Source organism: Papaver somniferum, unplaced genomic scaffold, assembly GCF_003573695.1.
Source record: "Papaver somniferum cultivar HN1 unplaced genomic scaffold, ASM357369v1 unplaced-scaffold_117, whole genome shotgun sequence".
Taxonomy (NCBI): domain Eukaryota; kingdom Viridiplantae; phylum Streptophyta; class Magnoliopsida; order Ranunculales; family Papaveraceae; genus Papaver; species Papaver somniferum.
In genome coordinates this window covers 68,783-88,193 of record NW_020620714.1, presented here as the reverse complement: position 1 = coordinate 88,193, position 19,411 = coordinate 68,783, and the positions used below count along the sequence as shown (strand labels likewise).

The 19,411-nt window shown below is 35.1% G+C and overlaps 2 protein-coding genes across 2 annotated transcripts; one reads left to right on the top strand and one right to left on the bottom strand.

Moving 5' to 3' along the window:
• The first annotated feature begins 7,312 nt into the window (after positions 1–7,312).
• Positions 7,313–10,310, top strand: LOC113329895 (putative disease resistance protein RGA1). The gene has a single exon (XM_026576721.1). It carries the CDS (start codon positions 7,700–7,702, stop codon positions 10,226–10,228), a length of 2,529 nt encoding a protein of 842 aa, XP_026432506.1. The 5' UTR covers positions 7,313–7,699; the 3' UTR covers positions 10,229–10,310.
• A 401-nt stretch (positions 10,311–10,711) lies between these two features.
• LOC113329896 (serine/threonine-protein kinase ATM-like) lies at positions 10,712–15,839 on the bottom strand (the record flags this gene model as incomplete). The annotated part of the gene is made up of 11 exons (XM_026576722.1): positions 14,789–15,839; positions 14,214–14,300; positions 13,967–14,075; positions 13,730–13,873; positions 12,889–13,050; positions 12,603–12,798; positions 12,332–12,488; positions 12,104–12,243; positions 11,926–12,013; positions 11,491–11,586; positions 10,712–10,768 (listed from the first exon to the last, which is right to left on the bottom strand). Coding segments are annotated over exons 1-11 (1,275 nt in total), but the record flags the coding sequence as incomplete, so codon positions are not given.
• Positions 15,840–19,411: the final 3,572 nt, after the last annotated feature.

The window sequence follows — 19,411 nt, the reverse complement described above, 5'->3', positions numbered from 1 at the left end:
TTGTGTGTTGACTAGTAGAGAAGATCAAGCATTAGTAATAAAATGGATGTTAATTTTGCGGACACGGCTGCCTTCATTACTAGTAGACTCTTGTTGCAGTTCTTTAACACAGTGGTAACCGACATCACTGTAGTACAATAATAAAATCATCGGCGATGATATCAGTGATTTGACTTCGAAACTCATAAATATCAAATTGTTTACCGATCAAAAAAAAAAAGAGTGATAAAGTCTAGAATAATGATAGTGATACTAATGATTCTGGTTCGAAAAGGTATATAGAGCGGTAAACCGATGTCGTTGTTGTACAATGATAAAGTAAGTGATGATAATATCAATGGCCAGAGTTCCAAACTCGCTAGCACTAATTTTTTACGGATCAAAACAGTTCCCTTATACGTGGAGATATTTTCCTTCTTTTAACGGAAGTTTGACTTATGTAAGAGTAGAGAGGCTCCAAATCCTGCCCGAAAACAATCCTCTATTGCTATTGCAGGCTTGACTGAAAGTTGGTGATCATCCCTATCCCGAGTTGCATTTTTTTGACGGATAAAGAGCCAACCGAGTTTGATTGCAGTACTCCAAAATATATAAAGTCTTTAAATTAGTTATTAAAAATAAATTATAAACTTGACTAATACAACCAACACTTGATCGAATCAGATGAATTACAAAGCTAATTTCATGAAACTAAGCTAATCAGAACCATTTCAACTTCAATTTCTTACAATTTTAACATAATAAAATTTCCAAATTAATTCCATCAATTTGAGTAACAAGAAAAAATTTCAGTAGCAACATCATATAGAGATTTGTGACAAATTCTTCTTTAACACAAAACCCAAATGTGTTAACATGAAAAATTGAGCAGTAAATTAGACAAAAAATCATTAAAATCATCCTTATTCTATATATTCTCTACAAGAATGAACATATAATTTCTTTTTTTTTGCAATTATAATTTCTTCCAAATTCTTCGATTTCCATTTTTTCTAAATTACCAACAAGTAGTTGCAATTTTACAACATTGCAGTGATTTGACTGGTATCCTTTTCAATAAATCTCTACAAAATAGTGTTACAATTGAAAATTATGAAAAACATTCATCGAATTAATCCAACGAATGCGTTAATATCCTATATACACAACTCTAAATAGTGATAAATTAAATGATAAAGCTTTCAATTGCATTCCAATATGCTTTTCGATCTAGACTTGCACTCCCATATGCTTTAAGGAAGAATCAAATTTTCCCGTCACTAGATGCGGCCTTCATTGATTATTCATTAGATAACTTTACCTTTCGATTAAATATATCCTCTTACCAACTTAATGAAGAAATTCCAACGCCAACATATGGAAGTTATTAACTTCAAATTTTTGATCTTTATTATAACAACTTAAGTGGAAATATACCCCCATGTTTGGGGTCCTATTTGTTTTAAATCTAAGAGTAAACAACTTGAATGGACGAATACCTAATGTCTATGTACAATCATTGTATAAAGAAACTTGGTCTTTGACAATAGTCAATCTCAATGGAAACAAATTAGAAATGAAACTACCAACATTTATTTCCAATTGTATAATGCCAGAGATTTTAGATGTTGGAAACAAATGGATTTTTTCCTTGTTTGTTAGGATCCATATCCAAATTGTAATTTATTGTGTTATGCTCTAAACAAGGAAATGGGTTAACTTCCCAATGTTACAGATCATTGACATATCCTCTAAACAAATTTCAGGTGTTCAATCGAAAGCATTCCTTTCAGGTTGGAAGGTCAGGATGGCAAGGGTCAAATATTAGGATCTGAGTATTTAGTAGGTAGAAAATTGAATATAGTCGCTTGTGCGAAATGTAAGAAATTATTCATTTTAGACATATGGTCATTTTAGATCTTGATTGTCCTGATTCTATGACTATATAGATATATTAGCTACCTCTTGTACGGTCCCATTATTTTAATGTGGTATGTCCATCAAGTTACATCATATATATCAAAGATATATAGTTATTCTACATTATGCAAGTCCTTCACTGATATTGTTTCCTGTTATTGACCTGTAATTTCCTAACACAAAACTTACTCTTTGATGTGCCTATATAATCGAAGTGTTAACACGAGTTGCAGTTCTATTTTGTTCGCATTTCGACTTTGCCCCGAGATTCATGATGTATTCATGATGTACTAATGAATGTTCTGCACCGCGAAAAAAGGGTTTAAAACTTGCTTTTTCCCATCGCGATGTTGCACCTACTGATTCATGAGTTTAATTATGTGCACACTCTTCTAAAGACCGTATATTTGACATTTCTTTTTGATTGGTTGATTAGTAAATTGTTGGGCTCATTATCCTCCATGTTTAGAATCACGACCACCCTCGTTACATAGCTACTTCAATTAAATCAACGGCGGAGATCGAAATGTTACGTGCATACTCTTTAAGGAGTGTGCACAAAGTCGGACTCCTGATTTACGATGAACTAATGAATGTTCTGTACCGCGAAAAATATAAAAATAGGCAGGATGTAACCAGTTTCATCGTGCCCATTTTCAAATATTTTTTCTTATTTTTAATTTACACAGGATGTATCCAGTTTCATCCTTGCTATTTTTTTTAAATTTAAGATAGGATGAAACCAGTTTCATCCTTACTATTTATTCTTTTTGGCCATTTCACCCAAACTATTTTTTACTCGTCCATTTGAACCGTGATTTAAAAATATTTGAACAAATGACCCATTTTCTGTAAAAATATAGTCGGGCACAATTTTAATTTTCGCCTGAAGCTGAGCGGAACATTTAATCTCCATCCCTTGACACACGAACACCTAATTAAACGCCTGATGTGGCGTAAAATAAACCTGCACCTGATGTGGCGTAAAATAAACCTGCGCCTGATATGGAACGAATATATATACTACGTCTGAGAGGAACCATACATGCTGGTGTCCGCCGGATAGGCGCACGTAGTTTGAAAGTCCGCCCAATAGACAAACATAGTATTTACGCCTGCGTGGGGGCGTTGATAGAAGTTGTGGGGCGGTAATAGAAGTTGTACCCGTCGGGCGAACTTTCAGTTCCATTGAAACGTACTTTCTGTCTACGCCCCCTATAAACACAACTTCCATATCCTCCTGTCACCAGATGAATTTTTAACTACCGTCCCGCTATATTTAGTTTTAGTCGAGCTCAAATTTACTCCGAAACTTGTGAAAATTCGACGTCTCGTCCATTGTGATTGGTTTTTCGGTCAAATATGGTTTTACTCCACTTTTTACTCGTCCATGGTGTACGCTCTAAATATGGTTTTAATCAAAGGGGTTCCTGAAAATCTCATCGGCACGTGTTTGCATAACAAGGCATAAATATATGAGATCCATATTCGTGAGATACACTAGACATGTCTGCGATAGCATTTTCCTCCGCCTTCGAGATATCTACTGATCCCATGAGATCAAGACACGTGGGAAACTCCAGGAAAGATCGATGGATAAGTGTGAAAGATGTCAAGAGACAACCTCATGTGGCTCCGTCCTTCGTGACTGATAAAAGTTTGAAAGAAAATATAGTGGGGGTCCTGTTCAGCTGAATACTGATAATAGACTGACAAAAACATGGATCAATAGTGGTTTCTACTTTTAAGTATGTGAAATTAAAAGTCCAGCTATTTGATGATGGCAAAGAAAGACAGCTATGCTGACGAATGTAACTGATTAAAGTTTCGAAGACAGAAACATGGTGGGTATTCTCTGCTTGTGAATGAATTATTGACTGAACTTTTTTTTCCTTTTTTTTTTGCCCAAATTTATATGAAAAATCGTCATGATATTGAAGTGTTATTGTATAAAGAAACTTTCATACGACTCTTTAGTTGAGAATAGTTTGTGCTCAAGTTGCAATAGCCCTATGGATATTTTTGGAAATCACGCGCTTCATTGTTCTAAGGATGTTGGACCTAAATTTCGACATAACTTTGTACGTGATGTAATCGCTGACATTTGTTATAAGGATGGTGTAACCGCGCGTAAGGAAGTTTCTCTCGGGTTTCTGTCGGATGATGACAAAGACTTACGACCTGCTGATATCTTTTTTCCTAACTGGGAAAATGATCAAGATGTTTGCATGGATGTTACAGGAGTCTCTCTTTTCACAGGCGAAGTCACTCGCTCTTTTGTTCCAGGCAAAGCTTTTTCTAGTGCGGTTTCGTGAAAACGCACTAAATACTTGGACAAGTGTATATATCATGGCTACGGTTTGGGTGTTTTAGCTTTCTTTACTTTAGATGATACTTTATGTTTTTTCAAGCGTCTGAAGAATTGTTTGGTTAGAAAGGACATTAGTAGAGGTTTTGGTAGTTTTATTTTTCATAGACTAGGTATTGTTATTTAAAAAGGTTTTGGAGCCCAGCTTGTTCCTAGGTTGCCCACCAATTGTTTGTAATTCTTTTATTTAATCACCTTCTTATGTTATTATCTGATCTTATTATAATAAAAAAATTAAAAATTAAATTAAAAAAATAAAAAATTTAATATTAATAGGGTGACACGTGTCACAATCGTTATTGTTTCAATGACAACTCTACAGAGTCGTTATAGTTTCAATGACGACTCTTTAAGGTCGTTATTGAGAGAATAACGACTCTTTAGGGTCCTCATTGAGAGAATAACGAATTTTTAGAGTCGTCATTAAAACAATGACGAACCTAAAGAGTCGTTATTTTAAAAAAATTAAAGAAAATAACGACTCTTTATTGGGGGGTTTTCTTTTCCATAAAATTGAGGTTGTCTTTCAAAAACGAAATGGAGATTATACCTCCTGCACTTTTGAAAAACAAATAAATAGGAAAGTAAAATAAGACGTCGAGGAAAATTTCTAATTCAAAAATTTTAAATAATAATAATAAATTTAAAAATAAATAAATAAATAAATGTTAATATAGTGACACGTGTCACAATTCTAAGGATTAGGATAATCTAATCTTTTCATTATATCTAGACACCACTTATTCATTTACCATGAGTGGAAATAAGAATCTAGGGCACCAAATTAATTCTTAGGACCCCCAATTAAACGAGGATATACATGTATCATATTTATGTACATAATTCTGAACACAAAGTGAGATGCCAACTAAATTGTTATAGCAGAATGAAAACGGAGAGGAAGTAATCAAGAACGTCTGAAGCAAAATTTGTATGCTTAAGTGGGGATATGATTATTAAAAAAAGCACTCAATATGATTTTGTGGAAGATAATTTATCTCCTGAATTGACTTACTGATGCAGCGGATATTAGCGAAACTAAAGAAAAGAGAGGTATTGTTCAGACTTCAAATATTCCTAGGAATATCGACTATGAAAATTGATTAATATCTAGACTTTGATTTCCCAACTTTAGATAAAAAATCGATTAAACTTGAACAAAGTTTGATAAAGAAGATATATTAATTAGATTCCCTTAAACAATTTATGGTGGACTCTTTTATAGACTTGGGGAAAAATCCTAACTTGCTAGTCAAGAAAGGATGAAAAAAACCCCTAAACCGACTCCGACCCTAATTTTGCTATTTTTGGCAAATTTTGGTCGACCTAAAATAATAAAAGTACTCATAAAATAAAACAATCCGCCTCAAACGGCGACCCAAACAGACTCCTAAGAAGAAGTTATTAACAAAATAAGAACTTTTCTAAAATAGCAAAAACGCCAGTTTGATACCCTAAACGATGGAATTTGGCTAAATTCTGAAGACCAAGGCAATCAAAGATTCCTTGTCCTGTTCTTTGGCTTGTTTCCCATCGAAATGGACTCCTAATGATCTAAATTACGACACTTGGATGTTTAGCCTCCAAATAGGATATAGCCTGGTCATCTGCATGACTTACAAAATTAAAACTATGATCATGAATATAATTGTTTGTATGTGAAAAGGTCTTGTTTCAATTCTAGCAAACTGTCAAGGAAAACCTCATTATTTTTCCCAATAAAAGAAAACATCTGCAGACTTGAAAGTTTATACAGTATAAGCTCGCACATTGAATGGTGATGAAACTTTTGCTTCCTATTAATCCAAATAAGACTTTGGAGAAATAAGAATTTTAGTGAGGAAATTTGGCTGCGTATCACTGGTCTAAAAAATAAAAAAAATTGGAAAAAAAAAGATACAAATACTAAAAAAAAAATGTATCTTACCGTGTTTGGGATTCTATGAAAATCCAAATTCATTTGTTACCATGGATTCCTAAACTCGATTTAGGAAGGAAATTTCAATACAGAAAAGATAGATTCCTAAACTCAGTTTAATAGGATTAAACGAGATTCGAACATATATAAATGGACGCACCACCCACCTTCAAAATATATCGATTAGCTTGGAATGCACTACCATTAATGTAATTATCTCCTATAGATAAGTGGTAAAAATCATACAGTTGTTGTGCAGCTGAGCATAATCATTATGTGGCTTATCTTTTTATACTGACATGTCTTATAAAATAGATTTTTTTCTCAAAACAGTTGCATTACCTAATTGTTTTTCTTTATTTTTTTTGTTAACTTTTTATTTTGTGTCTAAAGATAAAATATTTAACATTTAGAATTCGCGGTCTTTAAGTTAAATATATATAAAAAATAAATAAAATTGAGTCACACAAAACATCTTAGACAGAGTGGTGCATTATAAGGTGATAAATAATTTACAAAAAATAAAGAAGTAGATGAAGAAGGTAAAACCATTTTTGATCTTTTTTGTTTCCGATGAACATTTTTCTTTTCTTGAAAATTGGAATGTCTTTGAGTTACGTCCGTTAATTGGGGCCCCAAAAAACAATTAGGAGCCTCATACTAGAGGACAAAGGTCATCCAACCTAGTTTCAGTAACCCCTTATCCAAATATTTGAGGTAAAGGCTAATCTACCCTTATTTAATTAGAGATAATTTTATTTACTTAGTGTTAATATTACTTAATTAGAATTTAATATTTATTTTTTTAACATTGAATAAGATAGGAATCTCTAACCATAAACGTACATCCATTGAATTGAATTGTCTTGTCTTGGATAAGAAAATGAATAGGTGAGATTTGAAAGCCACAGATTGTGCGTGCAAGTGGGGTGGGGATGGATACCCAAAACTAGTCTTTGCGTTGCTGCTGCGTAGTAAATAATGGCAACTAAATAATGGCAACTATATGGCATTATTCGCAATTGAAAAGTTAAAGACAAAGTGTGTGGGGTGGATGGAGAATCGACTAACGATTTTTATGCATCATTATTCGCAATTGAAAAGTTAAAGACAAAGTGTGTGGGGTACATGGATATTCGACTAACGATTTCTATGCATCATTATTGGACGACTAATTAAACCAAACCCACACAATTCATGTAGATTAGATTTTCAATCCAATCCATTCTAGAGTACACCCTTTTAGTCTTATACATCATTTCAACATATCATACTTCTATTGAATTAAGTTTCTTCATTTCTTGATCTTCTTTTCATTATCAAGTACTTTCAACTGAATACCAATTACTCACCATGGCGTTTGAAGGGATTGTTGCTAATGGTGTAACAGAAATTTTGAAGAAATTGGTTCCGGTTGTTGCTCGAGAAATTAGTCTGGTGAAAGGGGGAACCGCTTGAGGATCAAGGCTCGTGATTTCGGTTCATCTGCCAACCCACTTGCTTTTCGTTTCAAGATGGCTAGGAAAATCAAACATATAAATCAGAGGTTAGCTGAAATCACCGAAGATATGAGTAGGTTTCACTTGCAAACTACACCTGCTAGCAATACTGTTACTCTTCCTGTTGAAAACAGTGAGCACCGGAGCCGAGAAACCGCACCCTGTATTAATGAATCAAACATTATAGGGAGGGAGGATGAAAAGGAGAAAATAGTAAACATGTTAACCAAAGTCATACCATCATCAGCAACACCATCTGCTTCTGATAGAAATATGGAAAAGGTCTCTGTGGTTTCCATAGTTGGTATGGGAGGTCTAGGCAAGACAACTCTAGCTCAGCTCGTCTACAATGATGAGATGGTAAATAAACTTTTTGAGTTAAAATTGTGGGTCCATGTCTCTCAAGAATTTGATGTGGAAAAGCTCTTAATAAAAATTATGGAGTCCTCCACTGAGAACAAGTTTGATTCTCCGTCAAACTTTGCTGTACTGGTAAGTAAAGTTCAGGAACAACTAAATGGGAAGAGATATTTGCTAGTTCTTGACGATTTCTGGAACCAGAACCCTGAGCAATGGGATAGACTCTACAGCCCGTTGCTTGTCGGGTCTCAAGGGAGTAAAATTTTAATCACTAGTCGTAAAGCTCAGGTGGCAGATATGGTTAAGGGGAGTATTCCTCCTTACAAATTGGAAAAGTTACAAGATGATGAATGTTGGTCTATCATGGAGAAGAGAGCATTTTCTCCCGGTGGAGCAGTAAAGACTCCAACCATGACAAGCATTGGAAAAGGAATAGCAAAAAAATGTAGTGGCGTACCGCTTGCAGCAAAAATCTTGGGAGGTCTCATGCGCTTGAAAAATAAAGAAGGCGATTGGTTGTCAATTCAAGAAATTGATGTTTTGAGTACAAGAGAAGGTCAAAGCGAAATCATACCCATACTAAAGTTGAGCTATGACAACTTGTCGTCTGAGTTGAAACAATGTTTCTCCTACTGCTCTATATTTCCCAAAGGTAGGGAGATAAATAGAGTAACACTGATTCAGCTGTGGGTAGCAGAAGGATTTCTCGACACTTGTAATGTGGGAAGCAGAAGATCAATTGAAGACATCGCGGATGAATACTTTGAGAGTTTGGTATCGAGTTCATTTCTGGATGGTGCGGAATGGAGCATATTGGGTGACATAAAGACGTGCAAGATGCATGATCTCGTCCATGATCTTGCAAAAGCTGTTGCCGGGGATCAGGAATTGGCGTCTCTGAAGGTGAGTGAGTTGAATAATACTTCTGAAATACGTCGGTTACAGTTAATATTGGATGTGGATTTATCATCAACAGAATTTCTGAAAAGCTTAAGTAACGCGAAGAAGTTGCGGACACTTTTTATCCCTGAAGGTTCAAACCTGGTAGATCCTTCTATTTTCTCAGAAAATAAGCACTTACGCATCTTACATGTGGGTCCTTCACCTATTCCTTCTTATCCAAAGTTTCCTTCTTTAAGTTTCAAGCTGAGACATTTAAGGTACCTTCACCTTACCTCCATTTATCTTAGAGAAGTAGAGAATGATCAGTCCATCAATAAACTTTATAGTTTGGAGACATTGGTATTGAATAACATAGGTGGTCGGGTTCAAAATCTTCTTACAAACATTCAATCATTAAAAAAGCTCAGATACCTTGAAGTCTCATGGACGGATATGGTAGAACTACCTGATTGTGTCACCAGCCTTTGTAATTTGCAGAGGTTGGATCTCAACCATTGCGAATTAAAAGTCATTCCTGACTCTATTTCTGGTCTGAAATCTCTTAGAATTTTAAATCTGTCAGTCAACCCTTTTGAAGAATTACCTGTTTCTGTCACCACCCTCTCCAATCTGGAAACATTAGATGTCAATACCTGTAAAAATCTAAAAGCCTTACCAGAGTATGTGGCAGGTCTTTCTAAATTGAGATTATTTGATTTCAAAAAGTGTCCATTGCTTAGAGAATTACCCAATGATTTTGGAGCTTTGACTCAGTTAAGATCTTTTGACATAAATGGTACTGAGATAAAAGTACTACCAGAGTCTTGTGTTAACCTCAACAACCTTGAGTTTGTGAACCTTAACTTGTGTGAGGTTCCCAAAGATGTAAAGAATTGGGCAAAATTGAAAAGATTTTATTATCTACGGCGAAATCCAATACTTGGTTTAGGGCAACTAATTTTCCTTGAAAAGTTGCTTTACCCTGTACCAGAAAAACTAAACACAGAAGCCGAAGGTAACGAAGGTCTTGAAGAGTTAGGGAATCTAAACTTTCTTGAAGTGCTGTTTATCGCGAATCTTGAGAATGTGAAAGACCCGGTAGATGCTGAGAGGGCGAATCTGAAAGGAAAACATAATCTTCGTGAATTGCATCTGTATTGGGACGAGAATTCGTGTAATTTTCAAGTATTTGAAGCTCTCCAACCTCCCAAGAGTTTGAGACAATTGGTTATTCATAACTTCATGGGGTCGGACCTTCCCATGTGGATGTGTGGATCTGGTATTCCAGATTGGGAAAATTAGGCTCAGGCCCAACCCATGGATAACCCATAATATGAGGCCCTTAATTAAAAAAAATTTAAATCTAGGCCCCGAGTTTTTAAAAGACCTTGATACCCTTATGCATATTGTCAAGCCCATAAATTAAATAAAATTTAAATCTAGGCCCAAAATTATTAAATCTAGGCCCGAAATTATTAAAATACAGTGCGAAGGTGTAAACAGAAGTTACACATGCATATGGCATGTGTAACCAGAAGTTACACATCCTTATGATATGTGTAATGCAAAGTTACACTTGTATATATATGCAAATAAATAGACATCAAAAAAAAAACACAAAAAAAAAGTTATTACTTTAATATTCATTTACAATAATTTCTTAGCATGTGTAACTAGAAGTTACACACGCATCTGTTTAGTGTAATTGAGAGTTACATATGTGTCTATCTAGTGTAACTAAGAGTTACACATGCATCTGACTTGTGTATTCAGCGTCAACTCCAGTTCCAGCGAGACCATTACCACGTTTAAGCAATTAGCTTTTATGAAGTTATCTAAAACCTGAAATATAACAACAAGCAATCAGTATTTATACGATTAAAATGAACAGTACATAAAACAATGTATATTTCAGTTTCACAAGCATCTGACTAGTGTAGCTAGCGGTTACACATGCATCTGAATTGTGTAACTGAGAGTTACACATGCATATAACATGTGTAACTAGGAGATACACATTCATATGGCTAGTGTAGCTAGCAGTTACACATGCATATGACTAGTGTAACTAGGAGTTACACATACATATTGATAGGTGTACCCAAAATCAGTATGTGTAAGTAAAAGTTACACATCTAAGTAGAAACTACACATCTAATTTGCATGTGTAACTGGTATCTACACATCTAATTAGCATGTGTAATTAGTTACACATGCATCTCACTTGTGTAACTAAGAGTTACACATGTATCTAATCAGTCTAATAATCAGTATTATCCTACCATTCTGTAATCTGGAGATAATGCATCATTATTATACATTGTTTGAGGCATGTAATTGAGATCTAAAATGTGGTTTTCAAGAATTATCATCTCATATGAAGGACAAATGATTAAGTCAAGTTTGGTTGTCATATTTCAGTGAATTATAGTTTTGGACAAGAAAACAAAAGGCACCGTTCTTGTATTAGAAAACGAAAAGCACCATTGGTTTGTGGCTTTTTCCAGTAATCACAAGCTGTGAAGTGCATGTGTGTATATATGAGCCTACAGGTAACAACATACCATAATCAGACCCTGTCTTAGACGGGTAGCAGCATCCTCCCTTCTAGGTCGTTTCTCAGAATTTGATGCCTTGGATATACCAATATTTACACATGCCTGGAGGAAAAGAAATCATCTGTAAGCATCCGAAATACTCTTGAGATTTTTCTCAAACAGAAAGTCTTAACAATCTTTAGATGAAATGTATTACTGTGTTCAATGGAAATTGTGAATATCAAATATAAACTTGAAAACTTAAACTTTGGAATACCAAACTGGAACTGCACGAGTTGTCAAAGAGTCTTTGGAAAAGAAAATATCTGTGGTGAAAGCCTATCAAATATCCCTCATAAATATTTAAGATATACAGATATATATATATATTGCGGAATAATCATGAGCTTACAGCTCCAATATCGTGTATATAGCTGAGAACTGAGAATTGTAGAAACCTACCCTGTAAAATAGAGAAGCAGCAAGCTCCAAGAGACCGCAACGTAAGTTCGTCAACATTCCAGGCTTATCATCCCTACATGTGTCACCCCTGATTGCAGCAAGCACTTAAATGATTATCCATCATAAAAACCCATGGAGCTTCCCTGGAGAATAAAAACTAGAGGACACCTACACTCACCATAGAACTGCAGAGCTAGCTATATTGCTTTGATCTAAATCCTTGCCAACAATATCTAGAAGTTGTTCTACCAGATGACCCCCGTCAGCAGCAGTTCTGATTAATTTTAACTGCAATGTTGCATAAAGGACAAGTGCATCCTGCAAAACAGAAACTATTAGACTATACAGCCTCCACACACAAAGAGATGCAATCATGCAAGTATGGAGACTCACTAAAAAGACCTACCTTTAGAGCACGATCATGAGTTGTGAGCCAACAACGAAATACAAATTCTTGCACAGCAGAATGGATTTCCATTGGCTCAGAATCCAGATTGGGGCCATTCTTCCACAAGTATGTGTTAATGCATTCAATAAGCTTACGAGAGATCTTCCCCTCATCCCTGTCGTACAAAAGGCATTTGAACATGCTCAATGACAATGCAAACGAGGTCAAGGAACATAGCCTTTAGGTCTAGTAACACAGATAAGAATTTGTCAAGGTGTATACGGTGTACCTTATGTGCAAGAAAATCCCAACAAACCCCTTCACAATGTCTTTTCGAAGATTATCTGGGAAATCCCCAGGAGGATTTTCTAGTAAGGAGTGCAATGTCAGGATGCAGCGAAACACTTCCTCTTTTGGGTTAGATTGAATGTTTCTTTTTCCATCTAAACAAGTTTCCACCTTCCCCAAATACAAGAGAACTAGACCTACCAGCGGGAAGAGATGAAAAATTACAAAAAAGTAACATCGAAACAATGGATACCAAAGCTTCATATATAAATAAATAATGTACTTACCACAATAAACCCGCTTCCTCATATGAAATCTATAATCTTTTACTGCGATAAGATGTCGGAGAATGGTCCCGTATTCAGACTGGTAGCTTGGAACATCCCTCAAGACCTCCCATATGTGACTAAACAGTGACTTGACAACGGATAATAAGAGCTGCATCTTGCCTAATATAAAACAAATGAGATATGACGAAAATCGAATTAATACACACTTAAGGAGTTCAAATGAACTAATTCTAAGTTAATAACACAAGAGCTACTTCCCGACTAGTGTAGACAGCCTTTAATCTAACAAAGCGCGCAATTCTTGTCCATATCAACTACCAGGCACCCTTTTCCCTTCAGTCAATATAAATGAAGGAAGCTTGAAAAATCTTTTACAACATCCAGTCGCTCTTGACCAAAGAAAAACAGGAGCGGCATTTGGTCTAAGATAGAACAAATGCAACTACCAAAATGCCATCGAATTTTCATGTTTTTAAGGGTTGTTGAAGTCCAGTCATTCATGTAATACATTCAAAATAAACAGATGACTAGAGAATGTTATATTGTTATTAATTGCAAAACTCAACGGTTCCCACATCAGCAATTTTCAGGTTTCTAGTTTTGGCTTGAGTGCAGTAAGATTGTAAAGAACACAATCCTGACTAATTTGGTGGTTCCATGGTAATTTGGTTAGTAACTAGCTTTTCAGATGCAAAGCAAAATACAGATACAACGGGAAATCTGGTGTTATCTTGCCTTCTTTGGGGGGTTCACTGTATCTGAAATTGCAAATTTTGTCCAATTCAATCAGTATCTAGTTTTTGACTTTATTCCATCCAAACGTTTTTTAATTCCTAACCTGAAAATTTTGTATCCTCAGCCTGTTGAATCGCAATCCGAAGAGTTTTGGCAAAAATCAGCTTTGGTGGACGCTTCTTGCTCATAGATATCTCAGACGAAATACATCCAATGAGAACCCTAATAAGGAACGGCCAGGTTTTTGCTGAATCACAAACAAACAATCAAAAACATTACATAAGAAAACACTAAATTAAAATCCTCATTTGCTTTTTTTCAAATACAACACAAAACTTACAGTGAGGAATCTCATTAGGTTTGAGTTTCGCAGTATTTCCACTAAGAATTTTGCAGAATCCAAACGATCTTTCTCCTTCTAACCAATTACTCAACAGCTTAATTCCTTCCTACAAAATCCAACAAAAAATATTCAAAAAAAAAATCAAAAAATCAAAAATCAAAACCGTAGCATTTCAAACATTTCGAGTTCTTGATTACTGCAACTACACTGATAAATGAAAAGAATTAAGCATAGAAAAACATACTTCTCGAGTTTTAACTTTATCTGATGAAAGTTTTGAAATAATCTCTTCAATATCCCCAGAACTAGCCATTGTCATTACTCCAAAACACTTTCAATACTCCTCCAAAGTTAGGGTAAAATATTTGAGTTTGAATAATCTTCCATGAGAATTAGGGTTTCGATGATGTTCTTAGACACAGTGTTTTGTTGTGTTCGAGAAGTTGAAAATGGGGAAGAACTAGAGAAGAAAGAGAATGATTCACTGATTTCAAATAGATGGGTAAAAGAGATAATGATTCACTGATTTCAAATCTTAAAACCGATTTTTGATCGAGATAAAAAATTAAAAGATCTATCGAATTTTGTTCAAGAACCCTAGAATTTTTTTTGAATTTTATTTTCAAAATTTTCTTCTCAATAGTAAGATTAAGGTGAGATGATGACAGATCTGACTCCAATTATAAGTTCAATAAGATATTTATGATGAAATCAAGCTTTTAAAAGTTCTCAAAATCATAAAACGATCTTGCAGAAATAAAAATTTGAAAATCGAAGAATTAAATCTAGCTATAGAACTGAAATGTTAATGAAACTTACATGTTCGATTTCATTTTGTATGTGAATCTTCTGATTCATTTGCTGTTGATGATTATCATTTCTTTTCCATTGATTTTCACTGTATCTCCCAGGAACAAGTGATGTTGATGTTGAATTTAGGTGTAATCACTATCTTTGTTTGTAAATCTTAGATCTAAATTTTGAAAAAACATTTTACTGAAAATCTCGATTAGAAGTTGTTTCTCCTCTTCCTATTTTCTAGCCGAGAGAGAGTAAAAGCAAATGAGAGAGAGAATGAAAAAAATGAACTGAAAAACGGAATCTATAGCTAATTTTATTAGTATAAATACAAAAGGGCAGGTTTGGTATTACTAAAAAAATTATTTATTAACAAGCCCTGAATTCTAAAGTTTTGGGCCTAGAAATATCAAAATGTGAAAGAATGGAGTTGATAGATAAGGATCCATTTTATGGGGCTTATCTATATTCAACCCATATAGTAGGGGGTTATAGTATTTTTCACTTCCAGATTTGGTAACATTGAAACTCGGATACTGCGTTCGAATAAAACAACTACCATCATCTATTGGGCAGCTTCGAAGTCTTCGATCTCTTGTTCTCAAATTAATGTCTTTGAAGAGTTTGGATATTAGCGGATTTCCTTCGTTACTGAATCTCGAACTTGCTGATATGTTCTTTCTAGAAGAACTAAGTAATTCATATCCTTCTTGTCTTCAAAAACTGACTATCAAAGGCTGCAAGCGTTTAACAGAAATCCCTTCATCTCCTTATCTGACGTTATTGAAATTAGTGAAGGTCGACAGCAAGTTAGTATGCTCAGTTGGGAGAAGCCAGACATTTCTTGCACATCTAATTTTGGTGAATATTGAGGAGCTTATATACTTCCCAATAAGAATACTCCAAAACAATTGCAATATTCAAGTGCTGTACATTGAATGTTGTAATCAGTTGGAAGGCTTTGGTGTAATTGATGATGAGAAGGAGAACATGGTTCCTCTGTATGGCCCTGGACTCTACACCGGGTCTCTTAAGGAATTGTATCTCATCGATTGTTCGGTTCTTAAATTTCTTCCAGATTTACGAGGATGGACTTCTCTTCGGGAATTAATCATCTTAAACTGCCCACAAGTGAAGGAGTCTTTAACCTATGATCTCAGAGACCTCTCTTTTCTTAAAGAACTGCGGGTTGATTTTATTCAAAGAGACGAGAATCGAGGAGATCCATCTTCCCTAGAAAACATGATGAATCTACTGAGCAAGTAGCAGGTATTGTACCTCTCCCATTCAATTTGTTTTCTTTAGTTGTATGCTTTAATTTTGTGATAGAAGATACGAAAGTTGGTGAAATAGTATCCTGATTGATTCGTCAATGCCAGTTCATCATAGTGATATGAATTGTGTTCTTCCTGCAGGTACGTGCCATTGGAACCGTATTTGAGATCCATTTCCTCTCTTAGAGAATTGTATCCTGAGCTTATTCAAGGAGACGAGCAGCATGGAGAAGATCTATCTGTTAAAGAAGACTAGTAGCAGGACCTGGATTTATTGTAGCATTGAAATGTATGTCATACTTGTTAAGTAATTTTACTCGGGTCATATATATCCGTATGTTTCCATGAGCGTTTGGTTTGATTTTCCTTGTATTTGGCGCATACGTGATTGAATAGCTAAGAAGAACTATACAAGCATGGGGACATAGATATATGAATTTTGATTCCATGCCATCTTCTAGTTCAGCCTGTAGGTGTGTGGAAATGTGGCTGTCTATGCGTTGATTTTGGTTTTCTCTTCTTTCAGTTTCTCAGGATTACCATATCTCAGCTCTGGATTATGTTTGATTTGGTTTGGTTGTGCAGTTGAATGAATAGAAATGAACCAGCATAGATGATGATAAAGCAGAGCCCACTATTTTGTTAGAATCCGACTTAGCTCATAAGCAGGACTTACCGCAATGGTGATTACTCGAATCAGCAAAAATCCAAATCGACCTAACACCTTCTGATACTCTTAAAATATCCAAATACTTCAGATAAGTAACTGCATCATACCTAGCCATATTATAAGAAGAAAATAGGTTCATACATTTCATCTAAATATGCACATCATATCAACATTGCCAAATAGCACACTAACAATCAGACTATCAGAGTAACTAACAAGGTAATCAAATGTAAAATGCACATTAAAGTCAAATCATCAACATCAACCTTATTAGTCTTCTTCAATTCTTTCAAACACGCATCCATGGCTTCAATCACCGCTTTCTGTATCCCTTTCATGTACCTGACTCACATAAACTTGAAACCTCGGCCATAAATGCAATTTCCTCGTAAACAAACATTTGATATAACCCGTTCCGTTTTCCCAAACCCTGACACCATCCCATTCGGCTTATCGCTGAAAGCCCTATAAATCCTCACAATAAACGATTCAGTACATGTCTCAGTCAAATTATGTGCATTCAAAATAATAATCCCGGCGATTAAACTCGTCGGCACTTTCGAATTCAACAAATCAACGATTAAGATTCTTGAAGTGATGAAGAATGCCGATGAAGATGTGTATAATGAATGGCGACGGTTATGTGATAACTCTGATGTGATTTCTAATGGAAGTTTGGTGTGATTTTGCAATTCGAGTGATTGTATGATTGATGAACGTTGTGACGGAGTTGAGTTTAAGATTAGAAGCGTACCTTGTGATGATGAATGAAGAGTTGAACGATGAGATTAGTTTGTGTAAGGCGAGACCTGATGATAAAATTACTAATCCTCCATTGTTCTTTGAGTTTGGTTCTTCTTCTAGTAAGTCTGAGATTATGTGCTCGTGGAATTGCACCATTTTTCGGACCCTAATTTGGAAGGGAAAAGCCCTAATTTGAGAGATTTGGCGGGCAGCAGAAGAAGAAGAAAGGACTGGGTTTGGGGGGAAAATGGAAAACTCTTGATTTGATTTAGTAGAGAGGGCCGCGGAATTTTACGAGGTTGTTCTTGGCCCATGCAATTTGCGAGGAGGTATTTGGCCCGTAAGGAGTTTTGTGGCCCGCCGATTTGATTAGGAGGACTGTGGTGACTAGTGAGGAAGGTGGTGTTGTTTTTGACTTTGACTTGGTCAAGTCAATAAATTCATAGTGTGAAACCAATTCGTTTTGTTGTGTGTTGACTAGTAGAGAGGATCAACTAGTAGTAGCAAGGGAAAAATACCGTTTAGTCCGAAATCCAATTCAAATATACTATTTAGTCTTAACCCATTTAACTAGGTACAAATTAGTCTTTTTTTATGGAAAGTACACAAATAACCTTCATGTTTACAATTTAATCCAAATATTTGTAGTTTAATCCAAACTGATTCATGATGATGTCAGCAATTTTAAATAATAAAAAAAATAAAGAAAAATCAATTTATCTTTTGAACCGTTTGTCCAAAATTCTCAAACTTTATATATTCGGAAAGCTCTTTCCGATAGCTACCAAAAGAGTACCCATATGACTATATAATTTTCATTTTAATTTTTTTTTTAATTTACGTTGATGTGTACAATTATGTACACCGCTGCAAAGATCCAAAAAATCCAGAGTCTATGATAGCCAAACTGCCACCCTAATTTGCACAGACTGATAAAAATACCAACCACGCCAAGCTCCAGTTGGATAACATACAGGTTTGCAGAGCTAAGTTTAGCAGATAACCTGCATCGAGGACAAACCAATGAACATAAGAAATTGCAGCTTGAAAAGAAAGTGATTATCCTTTCACCAACATCCACATAAGAAAACAAAACAAGAAAACGATCAAAATAAAAATTTACTCAGTTTATGGTCAGAGAGACAATCCATGTGGGCATTACTACACAAACTTAATATGGCTTCGAAACATCCCAGTACAGTGATTCATTGCACTTTACCAAAAACGAGATTACTAACATGCACAACAGATCAATCAATCATGCTCACACCCAGACCTACTTTTTCATGAGAAGTATATTGGTGCATCAATATATTCATCCCTGTGAAACATTCCTAAAGCCGATCATTCATAGCCACAAACAAACCTACTTTTCATTGAAAATACATTGGTGCACCAATGTGTACACCCTGTAAAACATGCATAAAATCGATCATTCATATTCACACTCTGGCACACTTTTTCATGGGAATTACACAGGTGCACCAATGTGTACACCCCTGCAAAACATGCATAAAAACGACCATTCATACCCACACAACGACCTATATTTCATGGAAAATACAGTTGTTCACATATATGTACACCCATACACAACATATAACAAACAACAATATTCACCTACAAACTAATCTATTTCATTGAATTTACGCAGGTGCACTAATATGTACACAACTACCCATATTGTATAAACATAATATATGAAAACTCGGATTTGAACCATCAACCTCTACAAACCTCGTGATAGGCTTGGGAGCTCTACCATTTTGAGCTTGTGAGTACCTAAATGAAATGCATAAAAAAAAGAATTGATGCCAAAGGTGCACCAGGGTATTATATAATCAGCACGTGTACAACTACGTACACATCAACAATCTACATTGTATAATTATGTACGTATTAACAAACAACAAGTGTACAACTATGTACACTTTTTAGTATGTGTATAGTGGGAAC

Excerpts from the sequence above, each read along its gene's own strand:
- LOC113329895 (XM_026576721.1), top strand. The coding sequence starts at position 7,700 with ATGGCTAGGAAAATCAAACATATAAATCAGAGGTTAGCTGAAATCACC.